The sequence below is a fragment of the Wasmannia auropunctata genome, unplaced genomic scaffold, assembly GCF_000956235.1.
Source record: "Wasmannia auropunctata unplaced genomic scaffold, wasmannia.A_1.0 LD336071.1, whole genome shotgun sequence".
Taxonomy (NCBI): domain Eukaryota; kingdom Metazoa; phylum Arthropoda; class Insecta; order Hymenoptera; family Formicidae; genus Wasmannia; species Wasmannia auropunctata.
The window spans coordinates 1,315,781-1,338,856 of NW_012026819.1; the positions used below are offsets into that span (position 1 = coordinate 1,315,781).

The window sequence follows — 23,076 nt, forward strand, 5'->3', positions numbered from 1 at the left end:
AGAGAGAGAGAGAGAGAGACGGAGCGAACACGTGCGAACGCACGCGACGGATACTACCGCGAGTAACGGCGACCGCCGGATCCGTCGCGCTCGACCTGTCATTCCCTTCGGCAAAGTGAAAACCCGTAGCCGGCGCGAATGCAGGACTAGAGAAGCGCGATCGGCGGTGGCGAAATTATTAACACGGAGATTCGAGACGAGCGCGAGGCGCGAGTTCGTATCGCGCGCAGAGGCGACGAGAGAGAGGAGCGTGGAGTAATTCCGGAGTACGCACGGAGCGAAGGTTAAGCGAGGAGAGGTTAGAATCGCCATCCGCGGCGATGGTGAATAGATTTGGGGGCCACTTACCTCGTGCGCCCGCGGATGCTGGTGATCGCAGTGCCGGTGCTCGAACATCCCAGTGGCAGGAGCCAACACAGCGCACACCGCGAGGAGAACGGCGAGCGGCGACACGCCGCAGGTGCCGCGGCGCATCTTCAACCGCACTCGGGCCGCCATCACGGACAACACGCGCGATCGCAAAGCATGACACATACTGAGCGCGCCCGCCGGCGCCGCGCATTTATATGGCCGGTGCCGGCGCGGCGGCGACGGCGGCAGGCAGCGCCGCGCGACTCACGTTCGATACCCGGAGCGCGAGCGCGGCGGCGGCGACGGCGGCGGCAGCGGCAGCGGTGGTGGTGGTGGTGGAGGCGGCACTCCGTCAACGACGACGGCGGCGGCGGCGGCGGCAACAGCGGCGACGACGACGCTGTCGCTGGGATAAACCCCTCGTCGTAAAGAACCTGCGAAGAAATCGAAGGGCTTGTTGTACGACGTTGAGGCAAGCTTAAATTTAATGCGACACAGACGCTGTTATTCGTTCTTTAATAATGAACGACTAAACTAATGGGAGCGACCGTCTTTGCTCGCTATACTCTCCCGTCGAAGCAAAAAGATATTGTTTTAATTTTTGATTAAGACTGGTTTAAATAATAAAAATAAATTGTAGAATCTGTATCTTGTAAAATATTAATGTGTATATCATATGTATATCATGACGTTAGATATTATAAAATATAGAGAAAAAATTATTAGCGTACGAAATGTACAATATACTTTCGTTGTGTATGCTTTTTATTTCGAAACGAAATGTTATTATTTGCATACAGTATTTGCTTCATATTTATTTATGCGATTTATTTAAAGAATATAAGGATATTTTGAGTTTTTCATTACGTTCATAAAGAAAGAGATGAATAAATGATATTATCAAATGTACCACATGTTTATTTCAATTTTATTAATGTACCAAAGAACGACTTTTTTTCATTTATATATTCATATAATGACTGAAAACATTTAAATTATAATTAGGTACTTATATGTTTATCTTCCAATGATAAAACGTGTGTATATCATATATGTACACATATACAGTACTTTTCATAAAATACTGAATGTTATACCTCGACGTATAATTGAAAAAAGTTAATTTTAGAATAGATATGTGTATATATTTTTTTTATTTAATTATTTATTTTATTTATTGAGACGCTATTATTGTTTGTTGATAAGAAATTCTTTTTCTTTTTATAAGTATTTTCTATACCTTCCGTATTATATTTCCTTTGCAAGCTATATTGAGAACTTTGAAAAATATTAATTCTCTTGTAACAAAAATATCGAATTACTTCACGACTACATAAAAATTTCAATTTCATTCAAAACAGAGCGTTATGAATAAATATTTTAGAAAAATAAAGAAAATTGTTTGTTTCAGAAAAAAAAAACTTGCATAGACATTAAATACTTCAAAGTAAAGAATATTTTGTACATCGATGTAAAATAATGTTACATGATATTAATTCGCTTTCTTTTCTACCTGTGATCGAGAGTTAAAATAAAATAGTGCTAATCAATAACCTTAGTTAATTTGACTCTTTGATGTAACTTGACTACCGTTCTTTGCGATAGAGAGCCGTAGTTAATGATACCTATATTGACGCAACAGAAATTTGATTCCCCATATCATGATCGGAAAGAGGTCGAGAATTTTTTTTGCGTTCATTACCAATCGTATTTGATATTTGCGTTTGGAAGTGCGCAAAAATGGGAATTTTTTCACAATCTGATATCTGGTATTTACGCGTCAGAAATCAGAATGATTTACTGAATATACATATATTGAGTAAATGCTACGATATGTTTCGAATGGTATACACAACAAAAACTAAAAAAAAAAAAAATTAAATAAATAGATCATACAAAAATTTACAGAAAATCTTGAAAATTTTATCGATTAATAAAAAATTCTAATTTAAATACGAGTATGTTGAAATCCATTGTAAATCTCTAGCCGCAATTTAATACAGTAAGTACTTCAAAAGGAATCTGAACGACTTCTTTTACACGTGACTAAAGGCTACGTCAAAGTCACATCAAAGAGGTCAAAATAATATTGTTAATAATAATATCCTTCGCTCTATACAGAATAATAAGGCTGATGAAGTCTCAAGTACAGAGTCGACCCTGAGAGTTAGCTATACATATACACAATAAAGTTTATCTTTTTAAGCCTAAATGTTTACGCACAAAAAGTTTCTACAAATGGTACAGATAATCGATCATAGCAATATTCTCTGTTGATAATTTTATTACGATTAACGAATCTAACAGTTATTAAAACAGATTTAAATAGAAAATGAAAAATTATTATTATTATTATTACTTATTCTCGCGTCTTCAAAGGATTTTTACAATATTTATTAAATATAATACAATTATTTCTTTTGAGTTAATCTGAAGTTTCAAATGTTAAAAATAAATTGGCAAAATTTCAGCAGAGTTTCAGCAATAAAATTTGTATCCAAATATAAGAAATATCTCTACCAGAGGACCAGACGTACAAAATATTCGCAAACACCTTGTAAGCAACTATGTGGCTAGAGAAAATTATTAAGCTTGATATGTAAAATACACAGTAATTTTCTCGTATAGCAATAATAGGATTATTACGGTCTAATCTACCCAGCTTGACATGCAGTAATTTTCTTGTATAGCAATAATAGAATTATTACGGTCTGATTGTCGCCATGTTTTTACAAGACAAAGGCAGTAAACGAGCAAAGGAGAAGCGTAACATCGGGACCGCTGATGCTACACCTAATTTACAATCGTGATTTTACCGTGAAAAAATAAAATGCACTGAATGCACAAATTAGAAAAGAATAGGTATATAAAACAACAAAGCTATCGATTATGATTAAAGTTATAGATATTGACAAGAACTGGATATTGTATTTACTCAAAAAATTAGCTATTCTGGATTATGTCGGAAGTAAAGATAAAAATGAGAATTATTCTAGCGATATGTCTATATAAAAAGAAATAATTTTGCGAAAGGGATTTACGAAATAAAACCAAGTATTATAATTTATTCGATATTATTGCACCGGTTTCCACAAATATAATACATATATATATATTTCATTAGAGGCATTAGAGCTGTTCATTTTCAAACTCAATTATTAACAAACTATTATATACAACATTATTGATATAGCTATATAATTGATATAACAAATTACACAAATAATCATTATTTATACTTAAAATATAACATTTATAATTATGATTTCGCGCGTGCGTTGTCGCAAATATTAATTTTTACAAATTGTAGCGTACCATTTTTTACTGGCATCGCAACTTAAATTTACGCAATGAGGACACCGCGTTAAAAATTTAGGATTTACAGATTGTTTTGATTTAAGGTGAGACACAACAATGTCCGTCAGAGCGTCGATGAAAATAGGATGATCATTAGGCGCGGCAGCCCTTCGTATCCTCTCGATACCAAGCTAGAAAGATTAAACATGAAATATTTTTTATTCATCGTATTAGACGATGTAAGATATGGCAGCGCTTCTTACTTCTTCGGCAAGATCTCGGCAGTATTCTATGTCCAATTCGTGAAGGGTTTCAATATGCTCATTTACAAACGCAATTGGTACCAGAATAAAATTTTTCTTGCCCTGCTTAACGTAACCCTTTAACGCTTCATCGGTAAAAGGTCCTAGCCAAGCTGTAGGTCCAACCTATGTATATATATTTCGTAATACAAAATACACACTAAACGCAAAACTTTATCTAAGCTCCGGCTAAATTTCGCTAGATTTTAAACAGCATATATATTTATATACCTTTGATTGCCACACCAAACTATATGGATTGCAGTAATTTAATTCCTGCATTACTAATGCGACTGTGGCTCCAACTTCCGCAGGATAAGAATCTCCTCTGTTTACAACCTAAAGTAATTACCGGGGAAAAGACAAATTAGACTAATTCCAAATGATTATAAAACTAAGTATACATTAATTCGAGATAATAACCTGCAAAGGCAAAGAGTGAGCTGAAAATAAAATTATCACGTCGTCTCTTTTTTCGCTAGAAAATTGCGCAAGTTCCTCTTTAATCCTTTCGACAAATGTTTTCACAAGAAGCGGGTGCGTGGCCCATCTATCGATTATACTCCATTTCATGTCACTTGGCGACTCTCTGCAAAACAATTTCGTGTCCCGTGTGTATAAATTAACATATTCCATTTTCCATTTGTTCTTATTTACAATATCCAATACATTTGATTAAAACAACAGACAATTTTAATTTATAACGTAAATATTTTCTATATAACAAACATATATGTATAAACATAATAACATATGGAACACGTGCCGCATCTCTAATTTAAAGTACAATATATAAAGTACAATAATCTGCCTATAATAAATATGTGGAAAATAGATAACAAAAGTCAATCCAGTCTTTTACACCGACAATTAGTCTTATCTATAACAAAAGTTGATGAAATATAATAATCACCTAGTCTTGTAATAATTGTATATAGCATTAAAACTGGAACCCGAAGTTGAACAACTATATTGAGGATACTGAGAAAAAAGTACAGTATGCTGTACTCCATCGCTGAAAAAGGAAAAAAAACACAACTCATTCAAATTATCTTCATCTTTCTACAATCACATGTTTACATGTGTTTAGATTATATTACACCTAAGAAAATATGATAACCGTACTTGCGTATCCTCTCAAGAGTATCTTCCGTGAGAGGATCTGCGTACCGAAAGGCAACATAATATTTATGAGGTGCGGTTTCAGGCGAAATTTTATCTAGTTTCTTGCATAAAAGTTCGCCCTGTTTATTCGTCCATTGTAGAATAGGCGATCCGCCACCAATCTCGGAATACTTTTTCTGTACTTCTGGCGTACGACGTTTGGCTATCCAAGGACCTAATTTACTGCAACACATTCCCATAAAAGATGTCTCTCCTACATAATACTCGCCACCATGCATATAAGATCTATAAAATTTAAATTAAAACCTTTGAACTGGCAGTTGAATCATATCACGATCGGTCATTATTCTTAATAAATATTCATGGACCAGACTGGTATTGGCAGGACCACCCATGTTTAACATTAATATGCCAGTCTTTGGTTTTACGCCACCTCTGTCTACTGGATCTGCAGCAACAGAAGCGTAGCATCGTGCTACAGCAGAAGGCTTCGTGCATTGTCGCCCTATACAACATTATATTGCAATTACCTGGTGTTTATTTAAGGTAATATCTTATTTAATGTAAGAAAATTTCAAAGACAAATGAAAATCACAAATATAAAGCGAAACGTAAAACTTCACTTGAAAAGTCGGAAAAACAACATGAATTGTAGCTTAAAGTAATATCGCCTTTCATAAAATATAACAAATTTCATAAATTAAAGTTTGTAACGTTAAAAAAATCATAAATATAAAAAGTAATTAATATTGTGTACCATTTTACAATGAGGTATATTTTGAACTCAGCGCTAACGTTATGGTTAATAAATTTTTAAATGCTGGGCGCGATAAAAAAAAGAATAATTTATCACTAACATTTCTTGTTGTCATTACTACCTACAAATGACAGTAGGATCACTTTATTGTCTCTGCGAAATGCATCTCTAAAAATGAAAAAGTCTTATTCACTTACCAAAACATAACAGACTCGTAAACAAACTGTTAACGCTCATGTCTAAATAGCACTTAATAACTCAATCTGAAAAATTAAAAAATTGCAACGTAGAGGTTATCATGAGCGTTGTGAGTTACGAGTTGCACTGTCACGATGACAGTAGAGTACACCATTAGATAAGAACAAATTTGATCCTCGCGACTAGGTTAGGTTCGATGCAGCATGCTGTATGCACGCAAGTTATAAATCACGTATAAATGAAGATTGTGTAAACAATTCCCCGCAGTATATCAATCAATTAAGATTTCTATTCTTACAAAATTTGCTCTAAGATAAATAATGACAGACGATAGAAATATTATTCGAACAACAAAAAATTAAACGTGTACATTCGAATTTTTTTTCAAACATCTGTTACACAATCATATTAATATTATATGTAATCTGATTCCTGATAAATGCATCTTTTGCCTGAAACAAATTCTTGAAGTAAATTTCTCGAGTAAATTCGTGAAAAACCGTAAGAATCCTCTTTGCAACGTGAATAAATCTTCGGAAATTGACACTTTGCTTGTATTTAGCATTACGGCTGCCAGATAGCGCTACAAACACTTGCACTAGCTATGCAACATGTTAAAAAAAATCAGAGCAAATAACAACACGATATGTATTGTCAAAATTGTCAAGAATATATTCAGACAGTTATACAAAAAGAAAATAAATCAAACTGCTTTCCGTCCTTGTTTTAGGAAAACACATTTAATAAACTCATTAAAAGCCTACGAGTTAATCGTATGTCATAAGTTGATCGTATGTCATTCACTTATATATGAATATTTTTGCTTTAACCGTGCATCAACAAACGCATATTTCTGTTTATTTATTTATTAACAATGCAGCGTGCGTTTGTTGCCGAGAATATCCAAACGGTGCTGCCACCTGAATGTGAAATTTCGAAGCAACGAAATTCTACTTTCACATTGAGATTTTATAAGACCGGCTTTAAAAAAAAAATTAAAAAAAAATACTGCTTGTCAAATTAACCTGTTCGATTCACAATTCACTGTTTCATAATAAGGCGATCGATCGCGTTGACCGATCGCAATTACTCGGTTTAAAGACCACCCGGTACCGTGCGAGCAGATCTCTCGTGCGAGACAACTCCGGATCTCTGGGATCGGCATTATCGTGCATTGTCGTTCACACGTCAGCTGCTTTGACGGACCGCGGTGGAATAATGACAGAGCGGGCGAGCGAGGAGTTGACGTCGTCGGATCTGGGCACTCTCGAGTTGTGAGTAATACGTACCGTGACCATGCGGCACCCGTTGTGCATCACTCGCCGCTTTTTCTGACCCTTCTCTTGTTGTCCGCTCTTGCCGCAGCTGGGAGAACGCGTACGCGCAGGAGCTCGACAACTTCCGCGACCACGGCGACGTCGGCGAGATATGGTTCGGCGCGGCCAGCACGCGCAAGGTCGTACGGTAAGCGAAAAAGCCACAGGAGGGCCGGCACGCGGACACGCGACTCTCGGTACCGCGGGTAAAGAGCGCGCACCGCGGAAAATCGATAGGCTTTCCCGCGGAAACGCAAACAGCCGCCGCGACGCGATCGAGACCTGTACCCCGCGCGCCACTGGTGGCGACATCTGCGAGATCGAGCCTCATCTCTTCTCCGACGATAACGTTTCAAGTCTTTGACGTCGGTTTTGCAGTAATCTTTTCAACCGTGAATAATCATAAACTTTAGAAATTGTTGATTATAAATTCTTTTCCCCTCTGATTAATTAATGCTAGAAGTATCTATTTCTATTATTTAAGAATATTACATTTTTTGTATATTAAATATTCAATTGTATATTTGAAAAAGGGATGAAGGGAAAAAGATCGATTTAATCATTATATATATTGCAACAAAAATTACAAAAAATCTAAGAAAATGCATTATTATAAATTTAAGTAATTTTTATTTAAAAATTACGAGTTATTTTGACTCACTCAAGGAAATATTTTGCTGTTCCAGCTAGAATTCTAAATATTACACTTAAATTATGTCGCTGTTTTTTGTATCTGCTAAAAAATTGTCTGTCATACGTAGAATTTATAGCAGCAATATTCTAAGAATATATAGAAGAAAATAGATCTTATAACCAAATATGATTTATAGAGTTTGGATTGGAGTCTGTGGAGTGATTAATTAAATACATAGAGGAATTTTCTTGCTAAATTTGACAAATAGTTCAGATATAATTTCTGTTTGTTATCTATATTGATTAAATACAAAACATATGGTATCGCAGTGCTTAATCACTTATCCGTTTTAGCTAATTTTTTATATCTAAATAATTCTCGCTATAATCGCAAGATTACTTTTTTCAGTGCTATTTTGATTTAATATTCTAATGTATTAATAAAATATCTTTTATTATCATTTAGGAATACTACACTGAAAAAAGTAATCTTAACAGTAAGTAGAAAGTAAGATTAACAGACAGAAATTATATCTGAACTATTTGTCAAATTTAGCAAGAAAGTTTCTTTATGACGTTTAATCAGTCCAGACTCCAATCCAAACTCCAATCATATTTAGTTATAAAACCTATATTTTCTTGCATATATTTTTAGAATATTGCTACTATAAATTCTATGTATGACAAACAATTTTTTAGTAGATACAAAAAATAGCGATATAATTTAAGTGTAATATTTAGAATTCTAACTGGAACAGCGAAACATTTCCCTGAGTGTACATATTTAAGATTTGATGCTTATTGAAATAGTTTCTCTATATTTCTTTTCGAGCAATCCGAAATTAAAAATGGTGTAATCTGAGTATTATATTAATACTATTTTATTTTGTGCGTGAGAAACAAAAAAAATTTTTATATTTTAATTTTTGTTTTAATGTAATTTACAATATATGAAAACTCCATATTAAAGGAAAACGATCAATTTTTTTTTAAACTCCGTCTATTCGAAAATAATTTTCGTTATTTTCTTCAAAACATTCGAAATATAGACAAAAGCAATTAAAAATGAATGAAGATTGTTGCTTGTATAGCTCCGAAATTATTAGAACTATAATATAAAGAAAGTCGTTTTCTAGATGGATCGCTATGAAATTGGATTTAAACAAAGAGAGTGATAAGATAATCGACGTAGGATGCGGTAATGCGATGACTTTGGTTGAACTCGCGAAAGCGGGATTCGCAAACTTGACGGGGGTGGATTACTCACAGAAAGGGGTAGATCTGGCCCGCATGGTGCTGAACGATAGCAACTTGCCGAATGTAAAGATAGAGATTTGCGACATACTCAACAACACATTGCCGCATGATTTTAAAGTCGTTCATGATAAAGGCACTTACGACGCTATAAGTTTAAATCCGGAAGATCCGATGGCAAAACGGCAGAAATATATAGAAAATATATACCGCATCCTTTTACCAGGAGGCTATTTCATCTTGACATCCTGTAACTGGACCAAAGAAGAATTGCTAAAGCATTTTACGAGTCGTTAGTATAATTATTAATTAAAATTTTAATATCTCTATTTTTAAATAGTCAAAATTATTAATTATAATTTTCGTTTAAATACTATATATAAATATTTCGTTTTACTATATTAAATATTTCGTCTATATACCATTAATTATTATTATTATTATATTCTATCAATGAAACTTATCGCACGCGTGTTTACGAATTCTTCGTTTTATCAAAGACAGGTGTTTTTCTCGGAAAAGAAATTATCGCTTTCACATCATTATCTTTGGTGAAGATGATCGTTTGGTGTATGTGCATTGTGATAATTATTGTTCGCAGATTTTGAATTCGATAGTCAACTGCCTACGGATTCGTTCCAGTTTGGCGGGCAGACGGGTAACACTGTAACACAATTGATATTTAGAAAAAAGTGACTATGAACAAATTTATGTGTACCACATTAAAATAAATAAAATAATTGTGTCTAATTTGTAAAAGAGATTTTGACAATTACCTTTTATCCTGTGAATACTTTTCATAAAAAATAAATATATATTGCGAAAAGGTTCAAGACTTTATTTGTGCATGAAATCTCCAAATACATAAAACGACATTAGAGTAAGATCAATAGTTAATACTACGCTTTCTTGATCACATTACAAAGTTTACAAAAGATATACTATCAATACAATTACAATGTCAATTAAACTCAGCGATTAATCTATGCGATTACTAAATGTAACAATAGCGAAGAAATAAATATATCGAGTGCATTTATATTAATATTTGTAACATTTATATTAATTAAAAAACTGATTATATTCGTAATTGGCAAAAATTTATATTTTTCATCAAAAAAATATGACAATTTAAAGTATTTAGAAAATTGTGTGTATTTTGCATCTTTGTGAGGACATTCTTGTCAATTTACGAATCTCTTTTTGTTATACATCTATCTACCTTGTGCATTGAGGAAACATGATATAAGAATGAATTATCCTAAGTATATCATGTAATGATATGTGCATCTCTTTACGAATGCAGTTGAAATACGAAGTTTAATCATATACATTGCAAAATTTTACTATCAAAGCATTATATTGTTATTTCAAATTCTAAAAATAGTGAAATTTAACATCTAGTAGTAAATTTTATCTGAAATATATAATATTCATGTTACGTTGTTTTAGTCTTTTGAACTGGTGTTAATAATAATTATTATTATACAACATAATAAGAATACTGTAGTAGTAATTAAATGGCAAATATTTGCACACAACAAACACGGAAAAATTTTTATAAAACAAATAGAGTGTTTATCCCAATTTAACTGCCTACAATTATGATAATATATTTTAATTGTAGTAACTTGTAGTAACTTTAACGATTGATTAAAACGCTGTATTAAGAATATACGAAGACAAGTGTACATCGAATGTTTGTACTTGTAAAACGAGTACAAAGATTACTTATTTACGACTGTTGATTGTATAAAGTGATTAACGTTCACTTTTTGAACTTTTTATTACGAACTTAAGTTATAAATTAATATTAAAACTAATTGTTAATACAATGATGTAAGACATAATTATTTGTTGTGTGACTATAAAAGTTATCCGGATGCAGCGAAATTGTTTATTTTCACATTTCTAAAATTAAAAGCAACTAAAAATTCTGAACTACTTATTGTTTCTACAGAGAAATTTGAAAATATTTAAATTTGATTCTATAATTTAAATACAGTATTTTCTGCATCTTATCATCAGTTGTATAGACTTTGATTATAAACTGATATATTGGTTTACTGAAGATGATAAATATGGAGATAATTTTCTAAATTTAAAAGACATCACAAGAAAATTATAAACTTTACAAGTATATATTTGTAATATATAACGCATTTTATATACTTATATAAAACTATTCTCTATATAAGAAATCGTGCAATTTTCCTGAACTACAAATAAAACTACAAATAAATCAATTATTTCACTGAGAAAATTATAATCTTTGTGCTATCTGATTTTAGATTAAATAGTATGAAACTATAATACTATAGAATTCGATAGTTGTATAATAGTTGTTATAATAGTATTATGAAATACTGTTACATTTAATATCTAAGCTATTTACACAAAATCTCCGTTACATATAATTTCTTACAATAGATTGTTGAAAATTTACTTATAAAATTAAACAAATTTTCGTTGAAGACGAATATTGTTTTTCTAAAGAATTTAAAAAGTATAATTGAAAAAAAGTGCGAGACTGCTGAAATATTTTATATCTGATAAAGATTATCTCGTAATTCATAGTTGACACATAAATGTGCATTATCATTTTGAAACTTGAACGTACATCCTACTTAAACACTTTCATTGAACTAAATAGACACTTTTATAAATAAGTGTATTTCTAAGCGACTTCTCTTTGAATTCGTTGTCTCAAAGAATTATAATGTTTTTCCATTGTGGGTTATCGTACAAACTCAGGGGTTATCGAAATAATTTTCTATAAGCTTGAATATTTTAGATATTAGTTGGTAAATCTTCCAAGCACGAGCGAAGCAGCCAGAAGTGTCATTGTGTGTAACGTGAAGATGGATGAACAACCTAAGGATATAAACATTTTAAAAGATAATTTTTTAATACAGTTCACATAAATCGAACTCGATATTCAATTATCTCGTAGAGATTATTTTACGAGAAACATTCCAATTTCCGTTTATATTGCATCACGTGTTCGTGATAGCAAGTTTCAAAACAGCTGAACAAGATTATTACGCCGTTCTATTTCTTAGGAATTATAGTATGAAACGAGAAAATTATCATATTTTTTAAACTTTTAACATAAACATAGATCGATATATCCTGTTTTTCGGAGAAGATAGAATACTAATTTTAAAACAGAATTTTCAGTATTATTAAATACTAATTAATCCTCAATTACATCTATAAAAAGTCACCTTAATTTACATTTGTAAATATTTTAGACTCAAGATTTTTTTTGCTATTTTCCACAAATTTCAGTGAAATAAATGTATCACATTAGCTATATAGATTACAGTTAGCTATATAATACGTTATTTATAACATATTAATAATAATTCTTGGAATGTAAAAAGAAATAAATCTTACCGTCACAATAAAATGGAGATTCTTCAAAAAATCCTTCTCGACAATAACAACGTTTTCCCGCTGTGCCGTTACGTTGCACACATTGGGCATCTATTACGCAATCATCATCGGAACTACAATATGCATGAAGTGCTAAAAAATAGAAACATAATTTTTAATACATTTTATGAATTTATATAAATGATTAAAAAAAACTAAAGCTCAAATTCTTTGTTTCTTAATTTTGTTTAACATTTTTTATTATTAATATTACAGACGCGCGCTTTGCTATTTTTTATTTTTTACTAATATACTTGCTATTACACTATACATTAGTCTCAACACACACAACTGCCAAGTGCAATGACAGCCACTCACCCGAAGTAAGCGCAGCGAGACAATCAATCGGCATCGCGAAAAAACAACAATCAATTTTGAAAAATGCGAATAATCTCCTTTACATGTAATTTTTTTCTAGATAGAAACCATCTTGAAAAATAGAGCGATTATTCACAATAAATAATTCACAATAATAATATTATATTTACAAATTTCTTTTTATCAAATTTACTATTTATGTCATTTTGTATGATTTTAATTATTAGAAATATAACGCTCTATTTTTCTCAAGCGTGAGCGTAAATTTTAAGCGCCGATCGATTCGTAATCACGATTAATTGCTCTTAAAATGTTCGAGGCAATCACCGGCAACTTCGTCGAAAATCGGAAGGGAAACGTGCATAGTGATCATCTAATCAAATGAAATTGCCGAGTTTCCGGGTCGTTTCACGAGCTTCTAATATTACGTATCGAACTACAAATTGCTTGGTACACGTTATACGATTTCCAAAGTTCCAAAATCCATTTGCTGCATCGTACCAGGTACGGTAGCTATCACTTTTAATAATTTATTATCAATTAATTGATGCAATTTCATGAGAGTCATGCAAATATGCCTTTAATTACATACAAGCATGTTTTATAACTTGAAAAATATTATAATAAATATATTATGTGTGTCATCATCTTCTCCAAAAGAATAAGTGACTAAATATATTGCTTCTACTATTATTACCGTTTTACATTCACGTTTTTTCTTGCCGTGAAACGAGATTACAGAAAAACGAGTTGTATCGGCGTAACTACTAACTACTGAAGGTAGGTCTCTCTTTCCCTCCTTTCCCCTTCCTCCCTCTCTCCCACTCTCTCTCTCTCTCTTTCTCTCTCTCCCCCCTTCTCTTTCTCTGTTGAAGCGATACTTCTTTACCCGTACCAATTTGCATAGATAACCATAGACCAGCTACGAACACTATCACACGTACGTGTATTCACATATTGCAATATAGCATGTAAGTATATGCAAATAGTACTGCCTTCTTGTTAAAACAATTTTTCAAATTTGACTAATTTCAAGAAATCAAAGTAATAACTAACATATGCGAGACATTGAGAATGTATGTAAGCATGCATGTAAAATATGAAATAAAAACTAATATTACACATTATACATATAGCGTTTCTGAAGTCTATCGAAAAAAATTTTTTTTATTTATTCATAAATTTGAAATTAATTTCTTGAGTAAAAATTGGTTTACCTTTGAATTTAATATGACAGGCGCCATTAAGTGGTGCCGAGTAATCGCCGCAGAGACATCGAGTTTTTCCATCCCGGTGATCCGCCATGCACGTTGTATTCTGAATTCCAGCACAGTCACTTTCCATCCTACACTCGCGAGCTTTACCAGCTGCAATTGTATTATATCGTGTATAATATAATTCTATGTAAGAAACCGTAATTTTATTTGACCTTCAACTCGTTTAAGATAATATGTCTCAGTCTCATAAAAATGAAATATTATTTGAGCTGATTATTAAAGATTAAATCTGCAAATCTGAAGCAAAAATAATAACTAAGATTCTGCAGTAATTGCTCTATAAATGCAGAGAAAGAACTATTATTTGATATTTAAATGTTCGAAAAATCTTTTCGCTTCTTGCTTTTCTTTATTAAAAAGAAAATCGTTGTGAAAATAATATATTATTTTAATTGTTCAAATCTATATAATCTCAAATGACGTAAAAATCATAATGGTATAATAGTAAATTTACGCAATTTTAAATTGTGACTGATTACTAGATATTAATTTGCGTATTCGTAGAAAAAATAATAATCTAAATATGATTACAAATCAAAATAATTATCTATCCTGCTTTATAAAGAGTTACATTTTATGTAGTACCTACAATTAAGACATGTTATACGTAATTAACCCTAGTCGCCACACCTATTTTTAATTATCTTCCCTGTCACACCAGGGTTTGTGAAATCATGTAACTTTGTCACGCTATATCTATTAACTGAAAGCATATATTTTTTCGCTCAACACGTATGAAATCGATATCAGAGTCAGACAAATATAAATAAGCAAGAATAAAATAAAAAATATTTTATTTTCAAATAATTACTATGATTTAAAAATATGTAATTGCTAAAATTCGTAAAAATAATTATTTTGAATAAAAAATTATCTAATTTAAACTTTAAGCAAAAAAACAATCTGGGTTTTTTTTAATTGATCCTTTAGACTAAGAAAAAAAATTGTACAATATAAATCGCTTCAAAAAGTTTAGTTATTTAAAATATAAAAAATCAAATTTTTTGAAAAACCAACAAATTATGATTTTACAACTAATGAGCAAAATTTTATTTTTTAAGCAATATAAAATGGATAAACAGTTGTAGTAAATAAATATTATTATTGTATATATTTTGAAAGTGCGTCGATGTTCCGAGTGTTTGCAAGTCTTCGAATAGACACGTAATAATGCATATACATTATAAAATAATATTTTTTAATTCTACAATTTTATGAATTTACTTTTATACTTTTCTCTGGAACTCAAATGTATATTTAATAAAAAATAAAGAAGTATCCAGAACGCCAATAACTTACGAATTAGTCATATCGGGAGTATCGGGTACTCCTTTTGAACTTTCGTGCACTTTCACATTAAGAATAACGCAAAAAATTACTCCTACAGACTTCTTTATGGATGGTTAAAGTTTTTTTAAACCTCAATCCACGTCTTCAAATTATATTATAAAAAAATTACAGCAATGTAAAAAATTACATTGAGTATATGTCATATTCTGATATGGCACCTAGGGTTAAGTTTATATACATATAGTAAATGTTATTTATAATAGAGTAATACTTTCGTACACTTTTAAAAACAGCTAAACACTGTAATTCTTAAACAAAAGAGATCTAAATCAACAAAATAAGGAGTGGTAAAGAATAATAGAGGGATGATATAGAGAATAAATGAGCATATTTGTTCTCTCAAAATTAAGTCATTGGAAGATAATATAACAGAATACATGCATTAAATTTCTGTCTGCTACTAATAAATTTGCTTTAAAATAGAATTTAAATTGTACTTTACAAATGGTGGAATTAATATAAGAAATTTAAATATTAAGTTATTGCATTCAATAATTATCTTTAAAATGTAATTATTTAGAAACAATATATTATTTTGACAGTATATTCTCTTTTGCATTTTTATTTATTACATACTTGGTGTAGGTGGCGGCGGTGGATTCGAGTTTTGATTATTGCTTTTCCCAAAAGTTGTGAGAGCAGCGGACATCGGCGGCGAAAAAATTGATATGACCAACACTATTGATAGAATTATTCTCACTCTCATGGTCTCTCGATTGTTATGCAAATGATATTTAATTATTATTCCACTTGTATGGTCACAAATCACAAACTTTAGCAAAGGGATGACTCGCGAGGAAAAAAAATCACTTTCTTTCCCGCTTAGAATTTTTAATTTTCTAATCTTGATACTTTTGACCCCAAACTATTCGTCTTGTCTTCCTACAACAAATTAATCTCGGCCCACGGTACACCAGATCACTCCGATGAGAGTCTGACGGGAATTCGCGGCGGCAAAGTTAGGTGAGATTATTCTTCGCACTTTCGATCCACTTACGCGGAATACTAGTATGTTTGATTCCAAGACTGCGTGTTACAAGGACGTTGGAAGGCCTTTTAAGCCTTCGAAGCACCCCCACTACGAAACCTACGTGCTGCCACTACTGAGGCAGAAAATGCTCTGCCATATAGGGTGGTTACCTTACCCACCTTCTTTGAGATCTGAATACGAAGCTAGCTGCTTGAACTTCGATCGCCTCGAAAGAGACGCGGCTAGATGTTCCATTACCGAGCCATTGCTGAGCATTACCAGCAAAATTTATGAGCCCAACACATAGAACCTGACTTCCTTTCAGGATATCACTCGGAAATCCACAATGCAAAGCATTCAAAGCGGAATGCTTTGCATCGTTATCATTTATTCCTATCTATTCCCAACGTATAAGATCCTCCTATATCGATAGCGAACTTTAAAAACCCTTCTACATAATTATGTATAATTCAACAATTCGGTTATCAGTTTTTATTTTCCATAAAGTTACATGTCTGTTCTAAAACTTTTGTAATTACTGCGGCCATATCAAACGATCTGTTCAAGTTTCTCCCGTCGATTCGAAGAAAATTACGGGACTGTTTGTTGAAACTTTTTTTTATAGTATATATATTTCGCAATCACGAGATTATTGAATAAAAAGTTGGTCATGCTGCCGCCGAATATGGGTTACATGAAATGCCTCATCTGAAAACCCCGCAATTATTTTAATCGACCTACGTGCACTGAAAAAAGAAGTCTGGTAATACCCAATGTAATTTTTATAGCATATTGATATATTATAGCAACATTTAGTAAATATGATCAAACATAATAATAACCAGTTGTTTGGTAATAATTATCAAATATTATTAATATTTACAAAACATTTTGATTATATTAACTGAATATTTGTTTGAAACTATTTTACCTAAGCTCCGTAACTGTTATTTAGACTTGATTATTATTACTAGACTTTTTTTCAGTGTGCACTAAATCAAACATTCACTTGAATTTTTTATTGTTTATATAAGACAACAAAAATTTGTTTATAAATCATCATTTTTTTAAAGATTATTGTATAGTAAGTTTAAATTCTCAAAAATGTTGTTCATTTTTTTCCAAAAAACAATTTCTTGACATTTTTCTTTTGAACATTATTCGTATATCTCTATTTTAGAATGAATTGCAACAAATAGTTTTCGAATATTAGGAAGATTATCACATTTATCAGAGAAAAATTACTGCATAACTATCATTTTTAATAACTTTGATAATTTTCTTTTTATAATTTTTTATATTTGCAAATATTTTGTATAAATTTAAGTGGAGAGAAGGATAATATGTAAAAACTTAAAAAAATTAATTTTTTACAAAGAAACGGTGAATGATAAGCAGACTATTATTGCAATATACAAACTATAATTTTATATTATATTTTTCTGTTATTATATTATATTTTTCCATTACTTGTATATATAAAATTGCTTTTAACATTTAAACATTTGATTAAATTAAAAGCAATCTACCGCTGCAAGAAAATTTAGTATTATCGTATTTTCGCAAAATATATGTCATCACAATGTATTTAAAAACATGTAATACAAGTATGAAAGTATACAATTATGTTTTTATTTATTTTCTTTAGAGATCGTTATAAAAGAAAGTGTGACTATATAAAAGTTGAACAGCATTTTTCCTGCAAAATAAGGCTTAAATATTAAGACTTTCTCGCGCAGTTATAAAAAATTATCCAGCTTAGTTCTTCCGTTATCATGTGCTTGGCATCGTTACGTTACATTACTTCGCCGAAGCTCGAAAACTTCCATCAAGCTCGAAATGTTAACTACGGGAGTAACAAAGGAGACGCGTCCGGCTGCTCGTGCACGAAAGCGACTGAAAATTTATCGCCGTGTTGCCAGTATTTTATAGAGGCAGACAGTCGTAGAAATGTGTCTGCCTGCACGCCAAGTGCATCGCGCCTTGCCTTGCCTTGCAACGTTTACAGCATTTGCAGGAAGACCCGTGTCGGATTGTCGTGCCGATTTTACAACTATCGCGCCGCCTTTTGTTTCGACGAGGTAAGTTCCTCATCGATCGTCGATCACGAAGGCTCGCGTGTGATTCATAAATTTAACAAGACGCGTGCAAGACTGCCGTGATTTACAAGGCAATTTGCCGGAATGCTCGTCCGGCGATCGAAATACTGATCGAACTGTCGCGGTCGATCTTGCATGTTTCACGAAACTCTGTAAGGTGTAAGGTCAGCGCGCGCGCGATTAAGCCCATGATTGGCTGAGTGCTGGCATTAATAAAGAAGCGCAACGCTATATCAACTCAACACAACAAACTTGATAAGATCCGTAATCATAGTTTATTAAAAGTTCCATTTACGTAACTTTGAATATTTCACAATTCTTGCAGCGTCCCTTTTAACATTCCAGTAATTGAATATTGAAATTACTGAATAAATTGTCAATTTTTTCCGTGCACGAGAGTAAAACCAATTTACAAAAATACATATGTTTTTGATGACTGATAGTTTACACGTTAAATGTATTAACACGAAATAAATTAAGACTAATATAATTGAATTAATAAAACAAATAGCAATTTTGTTACTTATTTCTGTAAAAAAACATCTCAGAAATATGACATCAATTTAAAATTTATTTTAAAGTGAAAACAGTAGCCAAAGGTTATGCACTTTCAGTATAATCAAGAACATATTTTAAAGATATACGAGCCCGACCTACTTTTCAATTCTATAATCACCGAACAACCAATTACAATCGTCATTCGGCCAACGCATGGGGGTTATCGCATTAACGCAACTACATATAAATCGTAAAAAATTAGCATGAATAAGTTCAAGGCCTATGCGCAGGCATATGAAGAACACACTGATTATTCCATAGCATGCTTTTGTCAAATACCTACAGATTTTACGAACAAATTTCGTGAACATGTTACATATTAAGTATAGTAACGCATTAAGATAGAAATAATCAACTTCCGCTTTGTATTAACTATTAACAATATATATTTATATATATTGTAGTAATAGTTTCTTTAATAATCAATATAAATAACTTTTATACACATATTTTTAATATTTTTAATATTATAATATTTTTATAATTTTTATAATATAATATAATTTTTAAATCATTTATTTATTATTTATACAAAATATCGAATTAATAGATAAAGAAAGAGAGAAAAATATCATACAGAAAAATTATAGGAGCATACGTTTTGTCACTTTTACTTTTCGTATACATTTCTCGATGTATACAATTCACGGCGTTCTTCAGTTGTAATCGGAAATTCACTCGAAGCGTAATCGTCATCAAGTTTATTATGAACAAGATATCGTTCATGAAGAATATCTCAGTCTATCAATGCAGAGGGCAAGAATTTCCATTTTCATGAAAATTTCTTTCAGCTTTTCTATTAGTAAGTCCTTGTCTTTATCATCTTCTTCTAACGTATTTGATATCTGATCTGCAATGTAACATTATTTTAAATAAATTAATAACAGCAGAGATATATTTTAAGTTACATTACATTAATTTATATTTAGTATAAAAATGTCAAATTAATAATGATAAGATGTATTTCTTTATATATAATGTAAAAAGTAACTTCTACCTTAAAGAATATTGTAACAACTAACTAAAGAATAATATGATTCTTCAAAGCAATTTGACAAATAATATGTATTAAGTAAAATATATTATTTTTTTGAATGTCGACATACCCGGTTGTCTGTTTAGATCATCAATCATTCGTTTCTTTCGATGATTGTCTTCCATACTGTGTGAATAGTTAGGATACATTCCTACATCTATCTTTTTGTTATCCTCCCAGAGTTTCTTTAAAGCAAGAAAATGTTCACGCCATGTATGGGTTTGGTGTGTGAAACGTATGTAAGGAAGAATACTGCAAATATTCCATTTATTAAAATCAGAGGTAGTCCATTTTAGTAGATATCGCGTCGTGACATTTAACATTTCATCTTTAAGTAGAGAAATTAGTTTCTTGTTCAAATCGTCGTAAGCTTTCAAAAATTCAGTATTTTTAAAAACTGAATCTTGCTCTTCATTGATTTTTAATTGTTCTTGTTGTTGTTTAATCATATCAAGAAGTGGATGCTGTGCCTTTTTTAAATCAATGATTTGGACCATAAATTTAGAGAAAGAATTTGGCATGACTTGTTCAGATTCATCTTTATCTTCGAAGTAGTTTAGGTAAAATTCAGACAAATTTTCACTGGTGTCTCTTTTATATCTATAATCATAATCTTCATATTCATCGTCCATTTCATAAGAATCTATAAATGGCGCATCAAATAAATCCGGTAATGCGTCGTTCGAAATTTTCGCACTTGTAGTACTTTCTTGTAAATCAATTCTATTGATTATTTTAGGTACGCTGTCCCGCGGCGTTGTAACTCCCTTATCAGAATTTTCATTAGAAATGTTTTCATTCTCCAATTGCTCACTGGCATCCTCGCCACACATGGAATTTAAAATATAATGAATATCTCTAAAATTTGGAACTTTCGGAGGAAAGTTTACATTGGTTGGAGATGTTTCAGAAGAAGCAAAATTCCATTTCTCATTGAATTTAATAGCGGGACAATTTACTTCGAGAATACCTGTTTCAATTGTTATCTTGCACTGACTTTCTGGAATAATCTCATTCATATTCTCAGACGGCAAATTTTGTTCTGTGCTTGATTTTGATATATCTTTCCATTCTGATCTTTCAAAATCTACAGAGGAAGGGGACCCACTAAACCATTCAAATTTATCAACATTTGGGGTCAAAAATTCTACACTATCTTGCACTGTTGGTTGCGGAACCGACCACAATTTGTAAGGATTCTCAGTAATCTCCATTGATTTCTCATCTCCTATTATTTTTGCGATACTCTCCGATGAATATTGCTTTTCTGTATCTCGCACGGTGGCCGTCGATGTATCACTATCATTTACGTCGTGTTTATCTTTATTTCTCTCATCAACATCGTCGCTTGACTTATTTTCGACTTGCTTTGAAATTTCTTGTGCTAATACACCCTGAGAAGTAGAAGTAGAAGTAAAAGGACCTTTATCCGAATCATTCATTGACGTGTCAGAGGACTCATGAGACTCAGAAGGTGGACATATGACAAGATCTCCATGTTCTTGTGTGGCAAATTTTTGTCTTAGTTCTGACAAGGTATTTGTCGAATCTACACTGGTCATAGGATCTTCAGGGAAATTTTTACGATTTGAGATTGATGCGGCATTAAATTCTAAACTTTTGAATTTATTCGATGCATCTAACGAATGATTTTCTTGACTTTTTAACGTCGAACGATCAACGTCCTCACCAAAGTCACTTTTATTTTCGGATTTTTCTAAATCGTTAGCTGCTTTACTTATATTGCGTAGTTTTTCTAGAAATTGTACGTGACGGAGGGATTGATTTTTCTCATAAGTACTAACGTTTTCGTCAGTGGATTCAATTGAAGATTTTTCTGACACCGGGCTAATCGTAAATTTTTCGTGAAGTAAACTTTCGTATAGTGTCAATAATTTATTGATAACACTTAGTCCCCCTGTATAGTTATTTTGTACGTTATTGGAATTTTGCGTATTTGTTAGCGCCATACTAACTCCATCGGTTACAATTGCCTTTTCTTGCGTTAAATTTTCTGTTTTAATCATATCTTTTAAAATATTATGTATCTTGTCTATGACCTCAAATGTCGCAGGTATTTCTGTACTCGGACGTAACTGCTGTATTTCAGTTTCATATTCAATTGGTAGATGATATCTCCCCTCAAAAGTGCCACTCGTAGTCTCATTTACTTGAGGAAGATAAGTCTGTAAGATCATGTAACAACCCCATCCGAAGAATAATGTTACTTCTAATAAGAATATCAGTCTGAGATACGGTATGCATCGTACGCAACAATTGGTCTTCTTTACGCATTTTTGCTTCTTCTGATATAATCCTTCTTCCACAATCGTGGGATCTATATTATCTGTGCAAATTTAAATTTTTATTCATTTAAATATTTTATTTACAAAATAATTATGTTTATTAATAAACATATTTAAAGACTTGAATATATTAGATGTATATGTAGATAAAAGGATTAAATCAAGGAATATTTACGATACAGTAAAAATTCATATATACGCAACGATTCTTTACAACAAATAATTAATTTATAAAAATAAAAAAAAACAAAATGTAAGTATAAAAATATTTCTATTATATAAAAACTTTAACTAATGTTTTAATAAATTTTTTATAATTACGATATATGAATAACTATCACTCTTTTATATTTAGCATAAAGACACAACAGTATTGCTCACTTTCACTAATGCCCCACTGTTCCTTCATGATGAGCGAGTAATCGTAAACTGAACTGATTTCTTTAAAACGACATCGTTAAATGTTCAGCACAGAAATACGACCTAATCTC

General features: G+C 31.7%; 5 protein-coding genes across 9 annotated transcripts in view; 1 reads left to right on the plus strand and 4 right to left on the minus strand.

Annotated features, from left to right (window-relative positions):
- The window catches only part of LOC105449891 (leishmanolysin-like peptidase), a 251,269-nt gene extending 250,738 nt beyond the window's left edge, over nt 1-531 (minus strand). The window contains exon 1 of the mRNA XM_011689342.1: nt 349-531. Coding sequence (XP_011687644.1) covers nt 349-498 — 150 coding nt within the window. The 5' untranslated portion in view covers nt 499-531. The remainder of the gene's footprint in view (nt 1-348) is intronic.
- A 2,877-nt stretch (nt 532-3,408) lies between these two features.
- LOC105449893 (ferrochelatase, mitochondrial) lies at nt 3,409-7,408 on the minus strand. Of its 4 annotated transcripts, none has more exons than XM_011689347.1 (9): nt 7,320-7,408; nt 6,030-6,095; nt 5,382-5,580; nt 5,076-5,297; nt 4,864-4,965; nt 4,374-4,539; nt 4,182-4,289; nt 3,912-4,076; nt 3,409-3,839 (listed from the first exon to the last, which is right to left on the minus strand). In XM_011689347.1, the coding sequence occupies exons 2-9, from the start codon at nt 6,067-6,069 to the stop codon at nt 3,642-3,644; spliced, it is 1,200 nt and encodes a 399-aa protein (XP_011687649.1). In that variant the 5' UTR covers nt 6,070-6,095; nt 7,320-7,408; the 3' UTR covers nt 3,409-3,641. The 4 variants fall into 4 exon arrangements, with proteins under 4 accessions (XP_011687649.1, XP_011687650.1, XP_011687648.1 ...); XM_011689348.1 differs by lacking the exon at nt 7,320-7,408 and adding an exon at nt 6,531-6,705; XM_011689346.1 differs by lacking the exon at nt 7,320-7,408 and adding an exon at nt 6,483-6,705.
- On the plus strand, nt 5,605-9,992 carry LOC105449892 (methyltransferase-like protein 10). 2 transcript variants are annotated; one of them, XM_011689343.1, is made up of 5 exons: nt 5,605-5,621; nt 7,132-7,304; nt 7,396-7,494; nt 9,116-9,525; nt 9,835-9,992. In XM_011689343.1, the coding sequence occupies exons 2-5, from the start codon at nt 7,249-7,251 to the stop codon at nt 9,927-9,929; spliced, it is 660 nt and encodes a 219-aa protein (XP_011687645.1). In that variant the 5' UTR covers nt 5,605-5,621; nt 7,132-7,248; the 3' UTR covers nt 9,930-9,992. The 2 variants fall into 2 exon arrangements, with proteins under 2 accessions (XP_011687645.1, XP_011687646.1); XM_011689344.1 differs by lacking the exons at nt 5,605-5,621; nt 7,396-7,494 and having other exon boundaries at nt 6,795-7,304.
- Nucleotides 9,993-10,050: 58 nt separating this feature from the next.
- Nucleotides 10,051-16,667, minus strand: LOC105449894. The gene is made up of 4 exons (XM_011689349.1): nt 16,193-16,667; nt 14,207-14,356; nt 12,633-12,764; nt 10,051-12,107 (listed from the first exon to the last, which is right to left on the minus strand). The coding sequence occupies exons 1-4, from the start codon at nt 16,320-16,322 to the stop codon at nt 12,031-12,033; spliced, it is 489 nt and encodes a 162-aa protein (XP_011687651.1). The 5' UTR covers nt 16,323-16,667; the 3' UTR covers nt 10,051-12,030.
- A 3,090-nt stretch (nt 16,668-19,757) lies between these two features.
- On the minus strand, nt 19,758-23,076 carry LOC105449896. Its single transcript, XM_011689350.1, has 3 exons — nt 22,967-23,076; nt 20,350-22,626; nt 19,758-20,093 (listed from the first exon to the last, which is right to left on the minus strand). Exons 1-3 carry the CDS (start codon nt 22,992-22,994, stop codon nt 19,966-19,968), a joined length of 2,433 nt encoding a protein of 810 aa, XP_011687652.1. The 5' UTR covers nt 22,995-23,076; the 3' UTR covers nt 19,758-19,965.